This window comes from Pundamilia nyererei, unplaced genomic scaffold (genome assembly GCF_000239375.1).
Source record: "Pundamilia nyererei isolate P.nyererei 1_Seehausen unplaced genomic scaffold, PunNye1.0 scaffold00020, whole genome shotgun sequence".
In the NCBI taxonomy this organism is placed as follows: Eukaryota; Metazoa; Chordata; class Actinopteri; order Cichliformes; family Cichlidae; genus Pundamilia; species Pundamilia nyererei.
Window position 1 is genome coordinate 5016797 of NW_005187421.1, and position 22001 is coordinate 5038797.

Sequence of the window (22001 nt, forward strand, 5' to 3'; positions counted from 1 at the left end):
ATATACACATGTTCACTTATAGATCCAAAAAATAGAAAAAAGGGCAGGGCGAAACAGTTACACACTCTAGACAACTGACGGAAAGAATTACAGGTTAAGAAAGAAGAGAATAATCTTACCTGAATACATGAAGGGCAGTGACACAAATAAAAAACTATGTCAGGTAGTACCACATTTATTTAGCTCTAAAAAGAAAGGTTTGAGAATCCTGAGCCACATCAGCTGAATCTATAGCACAGCTGCTATCCCAGTGTGAATGCTGGTTGATTTATTTTATTTTTCTTTTGGGAGACAGAAGAAGCAGCACTTCCGACTGACAGATTCCCAGAAGGAGACGTTACTGAAGCGCTGTGGTATTTATAGAAGGAGGAAAACATCCTGTTTACCTCCTTCAAATCCTGATTGGGGGGTTCATGCAGTATTCATATTCCCAGTCTCCATCTTCTGTTTTTAGATGGAGGAAGTTTTATATATAATGCAGGTCAACTCGCATAAGGTTTCGAGGAACAGTGACAAAGACTGCACATCATCGCATGTCAGCTATGTAGCACTTCATACTCGGAGGAGAAATGCTCGTTAATTGAGGTCAGCAGTGCTCTTTAACTGAACTTTTTAAATCCTTTTCTGCCCATTTGTCTGCTCCTTTTAACACAGTGAAATGGAAGATTGTTCCCTGAGAGTCCTCTGCTTAAATTAAACGCCTTATAATACGTCCGACCTCTTGTCACCAAGGTGGATAAAAAAACGCAGCTCCCTTGTCTGTTGCTGATATGTGTGGGGAAGGTCTCTGAGCTACTTTTTCATTAAATGGACCTATTATAGCTTCACCTGAGCTTTGGCGGCTGCTGCAATCTTATGTCAGTGGACTTGTCAATCACAGGGTCCCCAGGATGCTGCTGATACCTATCTGAGTCCAGTGGATACAGGGCTGAAAATGGAGAGTGAGGTGTTTTCACAGACTTGAATCACATTTACTTCCCAAGAGTTAATTTGCATATACATAATCACCATATGCTAATCAGAGGAGTCAGCAGGCTTATCTGTTTGGAGCAGTGTGTCCATTTTGGATTTAGTTGAATGAGAAAACACACAAACCTTTTTCAGAGTGATTGCCTGTTTCTGTGTTTTGGTTTTGCTCTGTAGAAATATGACCACACTGAACGCACACTGTTGGTCTTACTGTATGTTTCACTGTAAAACTACACAACCACACACACACATGTGTACTGTTGTTGTTCGCAGACCTATAAGAATAAACTTAAACTTACAGGAGATAGAGCTTCTTTAAAAGTAAGGTGTCAGTGTGTGGAACGGGTTCACCAACTTGCTGTTGATCAAATGATTGTGGGCTTGAAATTATGCAATGAGCCAGAGAATTAAGAACGGTGAACATTCTGCTGGTATTTTGGTTGCTGCCAAAAGCATCGACTACAGGATCTCTGAGCTGATGGCCTTTGGGATATCATACAAGGACTTCAGCTGCTGATCCTTTAAGCCTGTAAGTTGCAATTTAGGATAGCTCTTCATGTATTCCCAGCATGATTTGTTCCAATATGCTTATTACAACTGACTGTACCTGTACAGATTGTGTAATTATGCAATAAAAACCTATTCATTTCATCTGTCAGATGTGTTTTGGCATCTGATTCAGAAAACGATTCCCTCCTGCATCCCCCGTCACGCAGAATAGCAGGTCAGTAAGAGCACATAAAATATGCACTGATATTGTTAGTGTCACATGTTGCCTCACCTTGTTATTAAAAAGCTTCTTCTCTGGTAAATATAACCAAACTTAGATCTTTTCAGAAGAAACCTGAAGTAGTTCTGTTGCTGTAACCTAACCAAACAATAACTTAAAGCAAAACCTCACGAACTAAAGTCTGAAAACACTCTTGGTAAGTCTCTTGATAAACAGTCCAGGAAAATGACCTGTCCATTCACAATAGCCAACAGAGTTTTTCAGCAAACATGCACATACTGCATGTATAACGCTCCTTCCATTCAGTGAAGACCTGAGGATCCATCTTGAAGAGTTATTATTCTCACATGTGTGATCGGCAAGAGCTGTAACAACTGTTGATGACTTTTTAATGGTCTGATAAATGTAAAATGACAACAAATCCACTTTAATGTTGGAGCTCTGATTTATGTCCACAGAGATTGGAGAGTCACACTCCACGAAATTATTTCAGCTGAATCAAACTGAATTCAGTTCAACTTTATTCAATTTTATTTTTAAGCGCCAAATTACCACAGCAGGTGCCTTAAAATACTTGTAAAGACCCTACAATAATACTGAGAAAACCCCAGAAACCGGGCACCGCCTGTCAGCATGCACTCGGCAACAGTGTGAAGGAAAAACTCCCTTTTACCAGAAGAAACGTCCGACAGAACCAGATTCAGGGAGGGGCAGCCATCAGCTGTGACCAGCTGGTGGTGAGGGGAGGGAGAATTTGGTTTAGCATCTATACGGTAAATAAATATTACGCAAAGAACTAAATGCAGTATGGCCGAGTATTTTTCATTTGCTTCATTCAGTATTGTGGGATTACGAAAAAAGCTATCAAACCTGGATTGTTAGATCATGAATTAACTGTGGTTAACCACAAAAAGCATCAAGTCATGCTAGCTTTAGTTGGACATTTACTTTTTCATATATAGACAAGTAGGTTTGGATAGCCTCAGGTTATCACTCAGGTTATCTGTCTATTATTGTCATTTAGATTTATTGTTAATAGAGTTATATATTATATCACAACAGTGCGACAGCAGTTCTGTCCATGTTCCCATTAAGTTTTTTATAAAAGAGAAAAAAACACTGATTCCAGTTTCAGTGTGAATGTTGTAAAGCCAGGAGTCAGTGCCCAGTAGAGAGCAGTTAATTGACATCGACTGTTGCATGTCTATAGGACACCAATAGAGCCATGGCTCTCCTGCTGCCTAAGTGCTGCTCAGAGAGCACAAAGGCTGCTGGGTTTGAAAAAGCTGCCTCAGTGCATGAATGCTAATGGAATTGATTTATACCTCCATTTCCTCCACAAGGGAGACTTGTGGACTTTTATTGCAGAGGGGGAACCAAGACCCTTCTGTGTGCTCAAAAGTGTGACGAGGTTGAAATCGTAGGAGGCAACTACAATCATGATTTAAACAGAGTCCAGAGCTGTTATGAAAATCCACTGGGGAAATGACTGTGAGAATATAGTGGCACACACAGAGACAGATGTTGGTGGTTTTGGGTGTGTTTTAATTTATTTTTAAAACTTTTTAAAACGTATGTACAGTGAAAGAGAAAATCTGTCCCGTCTTTTCTTTAACAGTGATCTCAGTTAGCGTACTAGTAATTTCGCAGCCTCGACTCTGGTGAAAATAGAAGAATATATGGGCGTTCTCTGAGTTAAGCTTGAGGAAACGCTTCATTTGGTGTTGTGAATGACTCCAGGTAACTTTAGAAAAGACATTTAGTCCATTTTTTATTCAAAAATATGAAGGTTGTATTTAGTTGTTAATCTCAATATATTGCTGTTAATGCCATTTTAAATACTAATAATAACAACCTGTCAAGGGATGGGAGTATCTATGCGTGAAGAGCCGGCAGAGCATAAATTGCTCAGCATCTGTTGGAACAGACAGTAAGAAAGATTTTTCCCCATGTGCACTGGAAACCACATGTGGTTTCTGAAGTTCAACAGAATGCATCCAAATTGCCTGATTTATCACACAAGTGAAAACACTATTATTTATGGATACATTAACGTGTTTGTTATTCTTGTAAAAAAGCTGTGTATTTCTGAAAACGCACGGCAGCGCTGCAGAGAAGAATGAAGAATGTCAGCATACCTTTACCAAGTGGAACTTGCTGATGCATGAGTGGGAGGTACATAAATGACAAGCCTTGAACAGTAAATGCTAAAATGTGATGCTTGCAACCTTGTGGGCAAGCAACATTAGAAATCCAAAATAGTGAGATAAGGAATAAACTCAGAAATGTCAAAACACATTAATTGAATAATTTGGTTTTACTTTCTGCCTGCTTTCTGTTCCCAAATTAAAACCAGCGCAAAAGTCGGGCGCCATCCCTCCTCGGCATTCATTTATTATCTTTTCAGTGGATTTGTTTGATGTTAAAGGTCTGCCGTTACCCGTAAACCCATTATCACAGATGCACTTATGGCAACCAGTTTGCTATGAGAGATATGCCATTTGCATCTCTTTGATGTCTATGTACTCACTGTGACACGATCACAAGTCAGGTCTGCCTCCAATCACGATTTGAACGACAAACTGCATTCTGTTTACAGCCCTTTTCGCTTTTATTGAATAGATGTTGAAATTCCTTCTGAGAAAAAAAAAAGTAAAAAATGCACAACAGTCATGTTGAGATGAAAAACAGGTTTGACTGACACAAACAGTAACATGTGAAATACATTAAAGGTTTTTGCACATACTTCCTCAACGAATGCCATGCAATGGGATATGATCCATGACGGCAGGCCACGTCTCAGAGTCACAAAGCGGGGATGATCCCGCCTCCCAGAAACACACTACATGACTCTACCACTCCTTCCATATATTGTTTTCTTTTTTTCTCTTGTACACACAGGTAGCTAAAGACTTGCTGCTGTACTGTTTGAATGCAGAAACACAAGACGATGAAAAATCATATGAAATCACTTTATTCTCAGTGTGCGGTGATTCCATTTTTGCAGGAAAGTTACAGACCGAAATATTAGTCTAAAATGGCATGCAGTGAGGCTAACAGGTGGCGCTTTGAAACACAGAGAGGACACGGAACGATTATATCAACAACCTTGCCTACATCGCACACCATAAGCATGCATACATGTTGGTCAACAAATAGGGAGCTACAGAGAAAGAGAGAGAGAGAGAGGAAGGGGGTGAGAAGATTTTGCAGTACAAAAGAATACACTAAATGAACATGTTTTTTTTCTCTCAAAATATCAACCACCAGAGGACAGGACCGGCTACAGACAAGAAAGAAAAACATACTGCACCAGACTAAATATCTTCTCAACAAGTACAGAAAAGAGAGAGACAGATGCAAGAAGAGAGAAACGTCAGACAGTTACATTCAAGTCACATCAAAAGATTTTTTTTTTCTTTTTTGTGCCATGTTTTTCAGGCAGCTTTTTAAATTCTATCAATGGCTGTATGAGTGGCACAAATGACTGACTGGGTGTCTGACACAGTCTACTGGACAACAGGATATTGATTACGCATGACTTGGGCAGTTTGTTTAGGCAGTGATCAAAAAGCCATTTGGAGCGCAATCAAACGACATTTACAAGATGATGATGATGATGAATGAGTCCATGATTATGTCAGTGGATGAGAAGCAAAGCTTGATCTGATTTCAGAGCACACTCACTCATAGCCTGAAGGAATGCACGCGCTAACGACGTTTGCTAAGGTGTTGTCGTCCTTTGCAGGGGCAGTAATTGTAGCTTTCTAGATTATTTTCTGGGCCAAAAAAAGAGATATTTCACTCATAAAGAAAGACCGTAGCTATAGCCTTGCTAATCCGCTAGCAATGAAAATATAAAATTCTTTAGCCGAGAACCCAATGAGACTCTAAGTGAAGGCTAAATATGTTTAACGTCTATGAAAAACATTACTAGAATACCTGAGAATTTTAAAATAAATCAGATATGCAGGAACTAAATGGGAATGACACCCCTTGACTAGGTCTAATACTACCAGCACTATTCTTTGGTTTGACTGAATAACTGCTGTGATGATGGATTTGAGTGCATGAAACATCTACTGGCTTCTAGCTAGCTGCTAACACACTGTAGGAACAGAGGCTGGCAAAGGCAGTTTACAGGTACAATAAAATCACAGGAAGTTCAATAAATGTGCTCTACAGATGATCTTACCACACTGTGCCATTTGATTTTGTTTTAACATATTCAGGGTATATATGTATATATTCACCATGATTACAGAGCTCACAAAACACAGAGAGAAGCTAAATTTCCCTTTCTCTACACCACAGAAATACACAAGATCAGAATTAGTGTCATTTCATGGTTAGCTAGCTTAATAAAAACAGTCATAATGTGGCGAAACAGCTGGTTTTGAAAACCCTAATTTAACACCTACCTATGGCTACTGTGCACAAGTATTTTCCAACAAAATTTAACCGATCACTGCAAAAAGCACATTTATGATTTCCCCTAGACTTCATGCGGGACTTTTCCTAAATGGCAGCTAATATAACCTCTCCGCAGCAACATTTTAGTGCCATTAATCAGATTCAGTCTAGATAAATTTTGCGGTTACAGCATCAAATTTAAGTTATTCATTTTGATGTACTTGTAGGCTGAAAAGGCATTTACTGAGGTGTAGTGTAAATCTAAGTTTGCGTGTTACCAGCTCGAGTCTGGTGGAATGTCTGAAATATCTGGAATGTTTAACAAGACACTGGGAATGATGGAGAAATTTAAAGAAAAGGCATGAGGAGGATATATTTATTCCGTCCTCATTTGTTTTTAAATTTGTGCTATTACAGTTACCTGCAAGGCAGAGTAAACTGTAAACTATAAACAGCAGGTCAATGTTATTTTTTCAAGATGCCAAGGATGACTTTGATTTGTTAATGTCTGCTTGTAAAAACCTGTAGTTTGTAACTCTGAACACAAACCCTGGATGCCGTATGTCACGTGGATGAACACTTCTCACAACATTAAACGAATCATCCCACTTTCTCTCTTCCTTGTTTTAAGTAAATACCTCTGACCAATGAAGGCTTAAGTCTCGCTACAGTAAGTAGCCACCCTCGTGTCTTTAACATCGACTAACATTAGGGATTAACTTCAAACACACAACAATGAAGATTGTCTGTTATTGCGGATTTGGGACTCGACTCCCATCAGTTAAACCAACGGACACGAGACAACTTCATTTTGAACAATATATTGCACTATTGTCACTGTCTGTTCACATATAGTGTATTCACAACATAGTTGTGTTTGGGAAGTGTCTTTTTAAAAAGTAAAATGATGAAAGTGTTAGCACGATTCAAAATTAACAAGCCTGGCCAAACGTTTACATTTCCTATTACAAAAAGCTGAGTGTGCAACACCACAGAAGGAAAAGAACTTTGTTTTTTTAAGCCTCAAACATGTATAGCCAGTGACTTTATAGAATTTAAGGATTTCATCTTACTCTTTTTAAGACAAACTTTATGGAGAACATTTATAATTTCCACCATGGAAGAACGTTTTAGACACAAAGTCAATTATCGCTTACTGTACACGGTGGTGGATGAGACGTTAACTAAATAAAAATGGAAAACCAGTTATTGCCTCAAATTTTCAGTGTATTTTGCTTCATCATAACAAAGGAAATGGTATCCATATATGTACTTCACAACTTTACTGCATGCTTAAAAAAGTAAACAAAACAAAGCAAAACAAAAAAGTTTCATTTCAACTGAATTCCTTCACTTTTGAGTTTACAGATGTATTGGCTTTGCCAGTGTTCGTACTACACATTTACATTAAAACAGTGAGAACATATGGGACAGTTTGTGGGAATGATCCTAACCAAGGAGAACCAATAAAAATGCAAGTATATATACACTGTATGTATCAAATATTAGCAAGAACATAACAGGACGATTCAATTAAATTTGATATGATTTGGATCATTTCTTACAAGTTAAAAATATGGCTTATACTCTTAGTTATCTTGTTATACGTCATATTTCACTGATATATAGTACTCTTTTTATATAACCGAGGCTATTTACAAACAAAAAGGGTGGATGATGGGTGATATCTGGTCGTATTCTAAGTGCTGGGCATTTTGAAAACATGGCATCAGTTTGCCTTAAGTAAAGACATTCGATCTGTGTAGGTGTTGCATACTTTTTAAAACACGATAATAATCACAGGTTATCAAGAAAGATCTCTGTCAGAGATATTAAAAAGTATGAATCACTGTGAGATCAGAAAGTTTAACTTAAGGGCAAAATCACAGCATGTTGTGTAATTCCAGGACACTTAGAAGTTGAGTTGACTGGGTGGGAGGGAGGTGAAGAAAGGTGTGGCTGCAGCTGGAGGTGGGGCAGGGTGGTACAGCATTGATTAGATGGACATTGTAAGAAGTTAACCATTTTCCTGCCAGAACGCTGTTACTTTTTATTGAACATATCCATGAGTGGTGCAGGGATGAATTTCATGACCGTATCCACGATGCTCTCTTCTTCCTCCTCATCGCCGCAGCCAGCAGGAACTGCTTTTTTCGGGCGGGTGAGGCTGCCCTCGGAGGCCTGCTCCATAGCAGCTGCTGCCTCGGCTTCCTTCTCCTCCTTCTTCTTGATGCCATACTGCACGGTAAAAGGGAAAACAGGTAAAAACAAAAAATAGTTAGAAAATGAACACCCTGTAGAGGTTGCAATCAAGACAGAAGCAAAGGATGTTACCATAAAACCACCAAATCTGTACAGGTAGGCTAGATGGATGAGTTGACAAAAAATTGAATTTTAGCATAATTCCTTTAAGTTCATGTAGTCAGTTTTGTTACAATGATGAAAATGGTTCTTTCAGTTGAATAAAGTCTATCCTTCAAGCTTGGATCCTCTACCAGAGGCCTGGGAGCTTGAGAGTCTTGCGCAGTATCTTAGCTGTTCCCAGGACTGCGCTCTTCTGGACAGAGATCTCCCGATATTGTTCCCGGGATGTGCTGGAGCCACTCGCCTAACTTGGGAGCCACTGCACCTAGTGCTCCGATTACCACTGGGTCCACTGTTACCTTCACCCTCCACATCTTCTCCAGCTGTTCTCTGAGCCCTTGGATTTTCTCGAGTTTCTCGTGTTCCTTCTTCCTGATGTTGCTGTCATTTGGAACCGTTACATCTATCGCTACGGCCGTCTTTTTCTGTTCGTCTACCACCGTCAAGCCCGGTTGGTTAGCCACCACCATTTTGTCTGTCTGTATTTGGAAGTCCTACAGATTCCGTGCTCGGTCATTCTCCACCACCATTAGGGGTGTCTCCCATTTTGACCTCGGGACTTCCAGGCCATACTTGGCACAGATGTTTCTGTATGCTATACCGGCCACTTGGTTACAGCGTTCCATGTATGCCCTGCCAGCTAGCATCTTGCACCCTGCTGTTATGTGCTGGATTGTCTCAGGGGCATCTTTACACAGCCTGCACCTGGGCTATGCTTCATGCATGAAACAACACCCCATTCTCATTCACATACTTCCACTATGTGTCAAACCCGCTTGAGTCTCACAAGATACACAAAGTGTCCTTTGTTGTTGAGTTGTGTTGCCTAAACATAACAAAGCAATGACCAAAATTTCTGAACAGAACAGTGTCCTGACTGACAAACTTAAGCCTTTCCCTACCACAACCCCCTCAAACTCCTATTTACCTAATTTGTTCTGTTCTTTGTTACCAGATGAAGGAGCTCTAAAATCACTCAGCATCTGATATTAGTATGGAGGGTTCAAAAGACACCTATGACAGCAAGATCTGACAGCAAAGCTGTATCTGATGACAAGGGATTAGAATATGCAGTTTTATTAAATTTGTATTAAATATTCACCAACCAACCTGCATAGTTAAGGCCAAAATTCTTCACCAATTATGATCAACTAATTTTGTCAAGAACTTAGGGATAGAAATATGAATGAGTAATAAGTTTCATTGTTACATTTCATTAAGCAGTATATTTGCCTCTTTTTAAACTCAACCCTTTATAAAGTCTATTCCTTCTGTCAATTAGTGTCTGTCCAAAAACGTATTTATTATATTTGTAGACACAGGGCCTTAAGCTAGTTAATTGTTTTTTTGTTTGTTTTGTTTTTTGCTTTAAAGGCTTGCAGAGAAAACTAGGATTCACTTTAAAATATCAGTTTCTTTTAAATATAGGAACATAAATACATGAATATTTCAAGCAATTCCAGGAGGTGGTGACTGGTTAAAGCAATAAGTATTCTTATAAAGTAACAGATTTCTTAATTTGCATGGTTTAGCTTGAGGCTACACACAAATTAGGCTAAACACAATGTATACAGCAACCTTTAGGTCCTGTTGCAACTGATTTCTGCAATTAGATGCAGAAAGAAGTTCAGGTTCTTGTTTTATTTTTGGTTATGTTTTTGTGGGTGTATATGGAGGCTTGAACTGCTGCTAGCTCTAATTTAACCTTCCTGGATATTTTATATAGCAATTACAGAGGCAGAGGCACTTGGCAGGTGTCCTGGACAAGGTTTGCTTTTAAAAAGCCCATTTTTAAGACTACTACTAAATCAAGAGTATGTTTGGAGAACAACAAGCTTGTTAAAACATTAAAGACATCAGCTGGGAAATGCATTCCACTAGTAAGTCCACTGACACAGCCATACTGTAATGTCTGTGAACAACTGCATTGAAGATAGTATGGAAATGATTTTGTATTTTATGAGTGATATGCCCATAACTAACCAAACACTGTGACAATATGACATGAAACAAACAAGTCCAGACAGGCTGAAATAATTCATCGTTATTTCAACACGTTAGTTCAAGCACCACAATTGAACCTGAAGCTTTTATGAATTCAGAATAGATGGATAGATTGAATTTGTTGCCATACGGAAACTAGGACCCTGACCTCAATTTCTGCATTAAACCTGAGGATCTGTGTCCAGTTTGGTGTATTTTGTGCATTTGTGGTCATAGATTGAGAAAAATCAATACAGGAGGACTGCAAGGAAAAGGTTGCAGTGCACGGGGAGGTCAGCGGGCCGAGTGATAGTTGATCTTGAGGCAGGGAAGGGAAAAATGAGCTGCACTCCTCCATGACCTCTTGACTGCTTTGCCAGGCACACACTAATGTGATTCTGTGGCAATAAATATCTTAGAGGAGTCGTCGCAGTGTCCATTTCCACTGCAGAGAGGAACACAGGGCATAAGTGGGTATGTCTGTGGAGTGAAGCTGTACGACTGTTTGAGGGAACAACAGCTGAAAAAAAACTGTTGCTTTAAATATTTTCTGTTTTTTGCCTTCATGACTAAACCACTCTTTTGTCAAGATCTTATGTTTTTTCTCTTTGAGGTTTGAGCCTCAAAGACTTGATTACAGTTTAAAAAATGAAAAGACAATCTTGGAAATAAATATGTATCAAAGAGCTGAATCAACAGAGTTGGACACACTGACAAAGCACTTGTTATTTCTGGTTTCTCATTATTTTACTTGAAGCAGTTATTCTGGAGCCAGTCATGGCAGAGATTATATCTAACATGATCTGGTCTCTATCCTCAGAATGTCTTTGTCTAAAAATACCTACAAGATGTTCCAGGACTTTATTACATTTTGACAATTTTAGGCCTAAATCAGGTATCATAAGGAAAGAGTGGGAGTCAACCCTGGACAGGCCAACAGTCTATCACAGCACTAACACAGCGACAGACTATAAGTTACATTTATGGCCGATTTGGATTAGCCAACAATAATTTTAGACATTATTTTTCAATTATACCGCATACTAAATTGTGTTTTATTACAATATATTATTTTAGGCTAGACTGGCTCAGATCAGGCCAACAGAAGAATCCTTCAGAACTGTTGAATTGTAAGTTTTCATTTCCTCCTCGGTTCAGTTAAATCCACTGATTTTGAGAAACAGCATCAAATACTGATGTTTTGTCACATCTCAGCCTTAACCATCAAATGGTGAGGAACGACATCAATGCTAAAGGACAATGTTTGTGTATCGTTAGGTGGGTCAAACTCACAGCTCATCAGGTGTATTTGCTTGTAAACAATCCCTTGCATACATACACTGGGTAATATGCAATGTTAATATTAAGTTAACATCTTTTCCAAAACCTAACCAAATGCTTTAGGTGTCTTAAACTAAGAGGTGTCTTAAAAACAAAAAGAAAAAAGAAAACCCAAGTGAAAATCAAGCAAAACAAAAACATGAAACTTCCATAAAGGACACAAACTGCAGTCCCTAGCAAACGTTTGACTCACTCAGCCCCTCCAGGCTGCAAACGGACTGTCAGAGGTTGAGTGGTTGGTGGATGTTGTTGCCATTTTAAAGAATGATGTAATCTCTCAGCACTGATGCTTTCCTGTGTCCTCAGTAGTACATATGAGCATAGATATCATGTCGACTGCTTTACTGACAACATTTTATATACCAGTAATAATTCATAAACTGTCACAAATCTTTCAATACCAAAAGTATATTAACACTCCAGCTGCTGCAGTTGGAAAATGTGGGAATCCTCATATACATATCTTCAACAATGACTATTTTAAAGATGTGACTATGAAGAAAAGTTTAACTTCAGCAAGATCGAGAAGCTAAATATTTTTTGACTGGCTGGAGGGGTGTATCTTACTTCAGTACCTAAGAAATATTTCTTCTGAATTTCCGACAGAAATAAAACAAACATTGGTGTAATTGGTTGATGTAGCTCTCTTCTATAACTCCCTCTGTTTCCACTCGGTCTCTCTTTCTTTTTTAGACTTGTTCCACAGTAACAAAGACTTGCATCAGTTGAAATGAACAGCCATGCTTAGTCAGCCCCTCTCACCTTGCTATAATCAAACGCTTCCCAAAGATATGCTGTCATATTGCTCTTTTTTGAGAGAGCGAGAAGGAAAAGTGCTGGGGCTCAGCAGAGTTTAGAGTTGATCCCCAAACTCCAAACATAGTTTTATAAGAGCTACACATAGAAAAGTTTCAGTCTCTCTCAGGGCATTCAAGTCAAATATCTAATGCATTATTAGCAGTTTCAAGGGTAACCCTTCCCGGCAAGCTGCAGACACTTTGATCATCATATCTTATTACAGCTTAATCAAATATTAATTTAGACATTATCAAAGCCAGAATTATCCTGGTGACATAAAAAGGGCCACTAAGTCAAGAATTTCCATTGAACTTTGAAAATGAACTCCAGAAGGGAATATGTTTAAGGACCTATGTCCAGTAATTAAAAAAAAAAAAATTAAGAGTGTAGAGTTTTAAATCAAAACAGAAGGACTAATATATAGTCCAGTTTTTTAAACCTCCATTCTCCATTAGCTAATTCATTTGAAAGTGCAATTTGCAGTATAAAGCTTGATTTATAGTACTTGTTGAATCCTAATAGAGCCATGCCAGAGAGGCTGATGCTGTTGATTATATTTGTGCAATGGTCTCGCTGCACTGTTTTGTGACCATGAGTGAAGCTGAGCTGTTTATGACGGGCCTGAAGCTAATCGGTCTCGAACAACAGTCACCAAAATGCAAGAGATGTTTTTTTTTAGAGCCGATTGAATTTATTGCAGCCAGTGTATAAAAGATGGATGTAACCACCATGACTTCACCCTCTGGTTCTGACCCTGCAGTTTGAAGCCTCAGTATGTTTATCACTATGTTTTTTTTCTTGGTTTTGTTTTTTGAGTCAGATGTTGCAGTTTTTGGATCAGAAAGGGTAACTGTTGAGTTATTAGCCAATATCACCTAGACTGGTTTGCAGCCTGGATTCATGGCCCTGTGTGGGCTGAACACAGACACATATATCACTGACGACTTTAGTTAACAAAATAGTAAAACCAAAACTGAAGCACAAACTTCTGGACAGTCTGTACCTCATCACAAAAACAAATATTTCTCAAATAATTTCATTACAAAAGCTCAAGCAGCATAAAATGAGCAGAAAGGTCCAGATCAGTAACTCCAACTGTCATCAAACACATGCAAAAAGTGCACGTTTTTAAGGAAGCCTGAGGAAATGCAGGTTTTGGGATGTTGAGTTTGATGCTTGGTTTATAGACATGTTAGCAGAACTATACGAGAAGCAAAAGCAGCATCTCTCTACGACTAAAGCCAATCCCACTTTGTTTTACAGAAGTTATATTTGTTTTTTTTACACTGTTTCTATTCTCTCCTTGTCCAATTTAGGGTCAGTCGGAGGCTAGAGCCTATTCTGTCTAGGGCAAGAGGCGGGGTATGCCCTAGACAGGCCAGTCTGTCACAGGGCTAATACAGACAAACGGGCAAGTGTTCACACTCACATTCACAGCTAACGTTAATTTAGAATCACCAGTTAACCTAACCCTACTACTTGCATGTATTTGGACTGGGAGAGAAAGCTGGGGAGTACCCGGAGAAATGACACAATCTCCACACAGAAAGGCCCCGGACAGGTGGCGGAGCTGAACTCACGACCTCACGACCTTCTTGCTGTGAGGCTGTAACCATGCTGCCCAAGTTTACATTGCATATTTCTACTAAACAGACCTGTTTGTAAGCATGTATAACAGCTGAACAGCAGTTTGTTTAGTCTGTGGACTGGATAACAGTTTAAGAACAATGAGAGCTCTTTGAGCATGATTAACTCGTGAGGCTCTATTAGTATTGAAGTTTACCTTATCCCTGATGCCCTGTCGGATGTTTTCTCTCTCTGCCTCCATTCTTGCATATTTGGCCTTCCTCTCCTCTTCCTGTTGCCTCAGCGCTTCTTGTCTTTCCTCTTCTTTTTTCTGAGCATCAGGATCCTTCTCCTCCTCTCCACCAAGCATCTTGCCCATGTCTTTGGTGGCCCCTGTTGTTGGTAATAGACAGAAAGAAATTGTGAAATAAAAGAAATTCAGTCATTTCTTTTATGGAGTGACACTGGCAGTTCATAGTGATTGCACATAATAGATCACAGCTATCGGGCTGGTTTTCAACATTGATGTGCCCAGCATTACATCTGAAATCTGGATAATTCAATAGATACTGCTTTGTATTTAAATCCTCTCTCAGGCCAGTGAAAGAGCAGCACTTGACTGAACCAAAGACAAAAGGGTCTGACAATAGAGAGAACAAGAGGTGAGCAGCACGAAGAGAGCTGAGATAAAAGACTGTAATAAATTATTAGCAATTCTCTTGATTGCCTTTGTGCTGCTCATTTTGGCCCTTTACTATCTCCAAGAGGAATTTAGATACAAGCGCCCACTTGGACCATGGGTTAAGACCAGAGAACAAAGGGCATGGGGAGCAGTTGAAGGGACAATAACAATCAGACACAGGGGCTCATTCTGCTACTGACGTCTGAACTTATTAAATATGTAAAAACTGAGGATGGAGAATGTGGTAAAAAGATCTTCTGTGCTTCACAGCTGGCTGCTGAAGGTTTAACCAATGTGTGTCTTGTCTGTTCAATTTAAATGCTGCTTATCTTGGAAATTAAACATTCTATCACTGATCTGCATCTTAAATGTGAATGTTTGTCAGCGATGTTTACGTGGCATTAATGAAACACCTGATTCTGAATTTCGGGAAGTGTAAAAAAGAATAGAGAGAGAGAGATGCCAGAAAGTCTTTTTAATGAGGTGCTCTCTTGATGAAGGCTGGATTATCGAAAGTCCTGCTGGTGCTAGCAAAGCTGCAGCAGGCACTGACATACTGCTCTATCTGGACCACTTCTTTTGTGTATGTGTGTGTGTGTGTTAGTGGATTATCTGGTGTGTGTGCTGCAGGCGTCAATTGACATTCCTCATACGTCACTATATGGCCAGTGTGTTTATTTCCACCCCAGCGCCTCTTGGAATCATTCTGTAATTTACATCAAGCTTCAGCCAAGGAACACGCCTGCCTTTGTAGAAATACACGGGATGTAAGTGTCTGAACATTAATCACACACGGCAACCGTGAACTTTTTATAGGAAGAAAGAATATTAAAACATTGGCTTTGGAAAAAAAATGCACTAAACATGCCAGCTCCACACTGTCAAAGATGTCAGAGCTCAAAGTAAGCCAAATACTGCGCTGGAAATTAATCAAATAAAAATATCTTCCACACAGATCTTTGCCCCTGAGAGGAAATATTTTGTTTGTTTTCCATTTGATTGTGTTTTAAAAGGTATGATTACTGGCCTAAGATACAAATCCATCCAGGAAAACATAACACTCACTGGTATTGATGCTTTATGCTTGAAATGGTGCCCGGGATCATTTCAATGTTAAGCAATTCAGCTAACCAGTTCACGACCCTTTTAGTGTCCTTCACGATGAGTGTCCCACAGTCTTATTCACACTCAGAGCAACAAGAATGTTGGTTTAAGTGAAAACCCTCCGCTATCATCCTTAAAGTGACAATCACTTGAAAAGCCAAAGATCAAATCAGGAAGTTACCCAGGCTAATCCTGACTGTCAGTCTGCATGTTGAGCTGCTCCCGAGGTGCTTTTGCACACTGGCTTAACACGGAGCCCAGCCTGTATGTGCGGACTCCAGAGGCATTAGCTCTTCTTTCCGGCTCGCTGGCTGGAAGCAAGCCAGCACTCTAACAGTGGTCTGACGAATCTTGAACCCATGACTCTCTGCTCACTTCCAACTTGAAAGAAGGGAATTGATTTTAATGAGAACTGGACCTTTGGACATGGGTAAATTTGAAATACACTCGGTTCTCCCTCTGCCCTTGGCCCAGCGTACTTGCTTTCACTGTTAGGGCTTTTGCTTCCTCCACCGCTCTGGGCTTGACTGTAAAGCTGAGCTTCACTGGTTCTCTGGAGGAAACACTCAAAGACTGAGCCATCTGTTTAGGCGGTGAAATTGATGAGACAGCGATGACCTTAAGGTTCTTGGCTGTAGTTTGAGCTTGCCATATTGACATACCAGTACAAGCCCCAGTCGTTACTCATAAAGCGCAGGGTGATTGCTAATTAATGTTTCTTCACGGTAACTCTTTAATGTCTCTCACACATGGCATGCTGTCATATTGAGAAGGTAGTGCATCATCATTGATATCTGTGAGATTTTATGATATACATGTCAAACATCTGCTTGCACAGTGAGCAAACGTGAGCCCTTTAAAGGCAGTCTATGTAAAGTCTTATTTTGATAGTTTTATCACTGCTAACCAGGTGGCACGTTGCTTTTGATAGTCCTCAGCGTCATTCAGCTGCCTCTTCAGTAAGCCTCCTCGTCTCTCAGTGACCGCAGACAGACTCTCTATGCCATCTTGGGCAACTTGTTCTTGTGCTCTCCAGCCTTGGGGAGCTTGGCATAGTAGCCTTTCTACAAGTGCAGTTTCTGGTGGGAGTATCCCTACAACTTGCAACAAAAGTTCTGCTGCTGCTAACTGAAATCATGAATTCATAGAAAGAAGAGAATCTCTGGAGATGCCATGACAACAGTGGCCTTCCTAACCTGCAGGTAGGAAGACTAAAGATGGGACGAGGTGGAGGAGGATGGCTGGTTACTTACAACTGCAAGTTTTACAATAAAGATTGTATTTGTTGTCAGTTTTTATTGTCTCTGCGGGTAGAAAAAAATAGCTGCTAGCTGTCATCATAGTTTAGTCTCTCTGTGAGGCTGTTATCTGTTCATATTTGCTATAGATGCCATAGTTTATTTCCAATTCTTAATATTAGTTAATTGACTTTACAGTGCCTACAATAAGGAGAGAATTTCAAATGAATTTTTGACTTCAGTCCAAAGTTGGCCTGTGATTAATCTCATCTCCACACTCAACGTGAGGTAAAAATGAACAAATAATGTTTTAGGAAAAAAGCTGCAAAAGCGTGTTTTTTAAAAGACACATGCTATCAGGATTACGATGCTGTTTTCATCTGCTGTTATGATCCTCTTGCTTTCTGTGCAATCACACGTTTTCCTTGCAGGCACCAAGGAACTCTGGGGTTTAATAATTAAAAACATTCTCTATGCATTTCTAAAGAATTCAAATTTGTTTTAGGTTACTTGTTTGGTATAACACAGAATATGTGTAGCCTAGAGATTATTTCTTTTTGTCTGTGCCTTGCCTCAGGTTGAAGTGCTGAATTAAACTTTGCTTTCCTGTGACTTTGTTGGTTGCTTGAGGAGATTTTCCAAATCTTGTATGAGCAGCAATTGTCACAGAAGCTGAGTAGACTCTACAAAGAAGATACCCTTAATCACTTAGGGCTAATACAGTCTTCTTTGGCCAAGCTGAACAGAGAAACTTTTAAAACTCAAAGTAGTTATTATACGTTAGAGTCTGCAGACACAAATTAAAATGCAGCACGACAGATACTGTTACCTTGTCTGGGTTTATACTTTATTAGATATATATTCCTACATTCCTGTCATCATGAGCTATTCTCACCATCTCATTTGCACTTCCACTGATACTGAAATGTAAATTTATGCTAGCAAAATTGGATCACACTATGCAGAAAATATATTTCTACCCCAAATTAAAGTCATATATAAAGGAGGTTTTGAAGGGTGTTTGATTTTTGTTTGATTAAATTGTACTCATCAGTATTGTCTCATATAAATAGGTTTTCAAAGTGAATCATATTCTTCTTTTCCAGTTAACTGACATATTTCTAATTGTCCAGATGAATAAGCTGTGTTATATTTAGGCATTTTTCAATAGAAAGAAGCTGTAACATCAGACTGATATATCGTCTGTGGCTGATATAACTTTTTCTTCCTGATTTTTTGTCAGTTCCCATGTTGCTGTTATTCTACGCTCGCTTCTCCCAAACCTCTGCATGACTAATCTCAATGCTCAAGCCTAATTAGCTCATCTGATTGTGACAAAGTTGTTGTGTAAAACTATGAGACATTTATTGTTCCCCAAAGCCTTGGTATCATCAAAAGATGCCAGCTATGAAGTCTTGAAGTAGTACAGTGAGAAAGCCCTTGAGGAAGAGCTAAGAGCCTCAGTTATGGTTAGAAAAACGTCATAAGATGGTTTAGAGTACTCCATTAGAAGACACAATGCACCACAAAATCAGTCTTTTACAGATTTATAAGATCACTTGTTGTTGTTGTTGTTGTTGTTGTTGTTGTTGTTGTTGTTGTTGTTTTTGGGTTTTTTTTATGTTAAAACCATGAAAGGTTTTTAGTGGGTTGCTACATTACCTGCCCTTAGAGATTATTTAACCAAGCCAATCAAGCTCATGCACAAGGAGATATGATCTGTAATGTTTAAGATCAAAGATGAAAGTTGAAAGTTAATGTATCCAAAAAACATTATATTATAAACCTTTCATCATACCCATGGCTCCTTTTTAATGCAAAGAGAAAGAGAGCGGTTCTTCATGGTATCTTATAATGTCTGTTAAGTAAGAAAACGCTGTTGAAATAACTAATATCAAATATATATCAAAGCAATCTCAGACTGTATGAGGATACCAGATCCAAACTGCAACATGGTCAGCAATCAGCCAGGAAACAATGAACAATAACAATAATAATCTTAATCATGGGATAGAAAAAGCCTCCAAAGTCTCAAGACTATTTGTTGTACTATTTAAAAACAAAAATATCAATATTTTACCTCAGACTGTGAATCATTCCACACATATTAAAAAAAGGTGACCTCTTTATCTTAAACTCAGAATGTATTTTCATTCATTCAGAATGATTCCATTAATACTTTAAAAACGAATACACCTCATTAAATCTAAGCTTGAAACATGACATGAAACAAGACAATTATGTCTGTCTGCATGCTAACACATACAAAACGTATACTGAAGAAAACCATACTTTTAAGTTCAGTATATAATGAAATTTTTTGGACTGATTAAACACTTGAGATTTGAATACGGTGAAAAAAGACCCTAAATCGGACATTGCAATTGAGCCACCAATCTGAACATTTCAATCTGAGCCACAAAGATAAAAATGCTGATATTGCTGGAGGAAAATATAACAACAGAACCACTGAGTTCTGTAGCAAAGTTCATGGCAATCCATTCAATACTTGTTGAGACATCTAATTATAAAAAATGTCAACTTTAGGGTTGGTGAGCAAAAATCTCTTTCAGGGTACCATGAAAGGCAGAACCAAATTTCAGTGCAATTGACTGACTGGCTGAACTCATTCAATACCTGACAGACAGGTGTTGCCATTTCATGAATTATAACGCTTGAGTGTCTAAAACCATTTTTTTTCAGTCACTGCAATACACCAGAAGCACAGCATCAATGCTAATAATCACATCACTTCTATAAATAGAGTAAGCTGTATTTATGCGTGTCGTCTCATTACGGCTTTTAGGGGCATTTTTTTTTTAGTTCAGCTGAGACATAGGGGCTGATTATAAAGGAAGAAAAGACTTGGTGAGAATAAGGGTGAAAATTTAAAAGGGGATAAGGAAGAAGTTGGAAAGTTGTGGATGGTTGGTCTAGGGACGGATTAAACTGTGCAGAGTTACATAAAAGCTGGCATTGGATTTGGAAAAATGTGGAAGCATCAGTGGTACTCTGCATGTGTGCATGGATGAAACACTGGAAAATGAAAACAAAATGTACAGGTCTCCATTGTGCTATTAAAGTAAGATTGAGTGCATGTCCTCCAGGTGCATTTGAGCTCCAAGAGCATTTCCTCTGAGTAAGTGCGTGAGCTACAGTAGCGTGTTTTATCCTGATAGACTCGGTGAGATCATGAGATGTGTCCCCTGTGGAGCACAACGCATCTGAAGGACAGAAAGGGAAATGGGAGCAAAGTCAAAAGAAGGGAAAAGGGAAAGAAAAAAAAAACAAATAAACAAGGTAACATGTAAAGTGTGAGCAAGAAAATTAGAGAGGTTGAAATAAAAACTGGCAGTGCAGAAGATTTAGAAGAAAACAGTATATCCGAGATAAGTTAAAGAGCTAAAAAACAACAACAACCAAACAAAACAAAAAAAACAACAATTAAAAAGAAGTCAAGAGAAGAAAAGAAACTTGTGTATCCAGTTAGGAGAAAAGACATAAGCAGAAAGACAGGGCAGTGACTGGTAACAAAGGAAAAGCACAGAGAATGATGACTGAATGATAAATGAAGTTAGGTGGGAGAACAAAAGAATAATGAACATATTCCTAAATGACAAAAGATTTCTCAAAAATGATTTAATGCACTGTGAGAATGAGATTGCTGCTGCAGAAAAAAAGTGATAGCATAAGAGAGGAAAACAGCAGGACCAGCTCAAGGACTCTGTGTTCCTGCTCTCCCATCTGTCACTACTACTCAGCAGTCCCATAGCTGCCTACTGTCAGGTCCCCCCGTCTTGACTGCAGTGGGTCGGACCATCTTCATCAGCCTCCCACCCCAACCTGGATGGTCCATAATCCCAGTGGGAAAACTACTAAAGACACCATGCATGGCTGCATTCTCTTTCAGTGCCTTCCACAAGTGGGATCCCACATCTTTTAGAAGCTATGACTCGTTCCCTCAAATTGCAAGATAAAATAATATATAAAATATATTTTTAAAACCTCAGAATGGTGTAATGTTACAGAGGAGGAAATTCACAATATTGCTGATAAGAGGTGAAATGTGGTTTTAATTTATGATGGGCAAAAAAAGGTGGGGCACATCCTGGAAAGGTCAGCAGCCCATCACAGGGTGAGCACAGAGAGAAACAATCACATCCACGCCAGTTAAGTTAACAAGCATGTCTTGGAAATCTAAATTGAGTTATTTAGATCAATGAATGGGCATGACGAACATCAGAGGAGGTATTATGTACCATGACTCATCAAAAACCAAAGTAAAGTAAGCACAAAGCTTTTACATTTACTGATAGATTAAAAAGGATGCTCCAGTTTTTCCAGATTTTAGATTAAAATAGTCTAAATACGATTTTAGATTTAAATAATCTAAAATAACTATGTGACAAAATTGGTGACCATTTTTTTAATTGGATTCAATAATTACCTCACATGCATTTTTCCTTGACTGGATTAAAACAGTCATGCTGATGTCAAGGAACCAATGGGGCGTCAGCGTAGGTGTTTATAAAGTGTCAAAATTTCTTGCCAACTTTTTAGAGGTGCCATAGAAGTTGTGGTTGCATCGTGATGCTTTAGATCTGTGGCTGTGTTTCAACTCCTACACAAAGTTTTATCAGTGTCAGACCTTGAAAAGATCTTTTGTTGAAGCAGCACTGAGTCACTTTTCACACTGAGCTGTCTGTTCCCGTCCTAACTATTGACTCGTTCTCGGAGACTGGTATGGTTTTTGGAACACAGCTGTCCTTGGAGAGCTCTAGCCACACTTAGTGTTGGAGAAAAGGAGAAAGCC

At 39.0% G+C, this 22001-nt stretch overlaps 1 protein-coding gene across 2 annotated transcripts in view; it reads right to left on the reverse strand.

The window, feature by feature from the left end:
- Nucleotides 1–4650: 4650 nt before the first annotated feature.
- cplx1 (complexin 1) overlaps nucleotides 4651–22001 on the reverse strand; it is a 63122-nt gene continuing 45771 nt past the window's right edge. For both annotated transcript variants that reach the window (XM_005726575.2, XM_005726576.1), the window contains exons 3-4: nucleotides 14382–14557; nucleotides 4651–8350 (exon numbers count right to left, since the gene is read on the reverse strand). In XM_005726575.2, coding sequence (XP_005726632.1) covers nucleotides 8156–8350; nucleotides 14382–14557 — 371 coding nt within the window. In that variant the 3' untranslated portion in view covers nucleotides 4651–8155. The remainder of the gene's footprint in view (nucleotides 8351–14381; nucleotides 14558–22001) is intronic.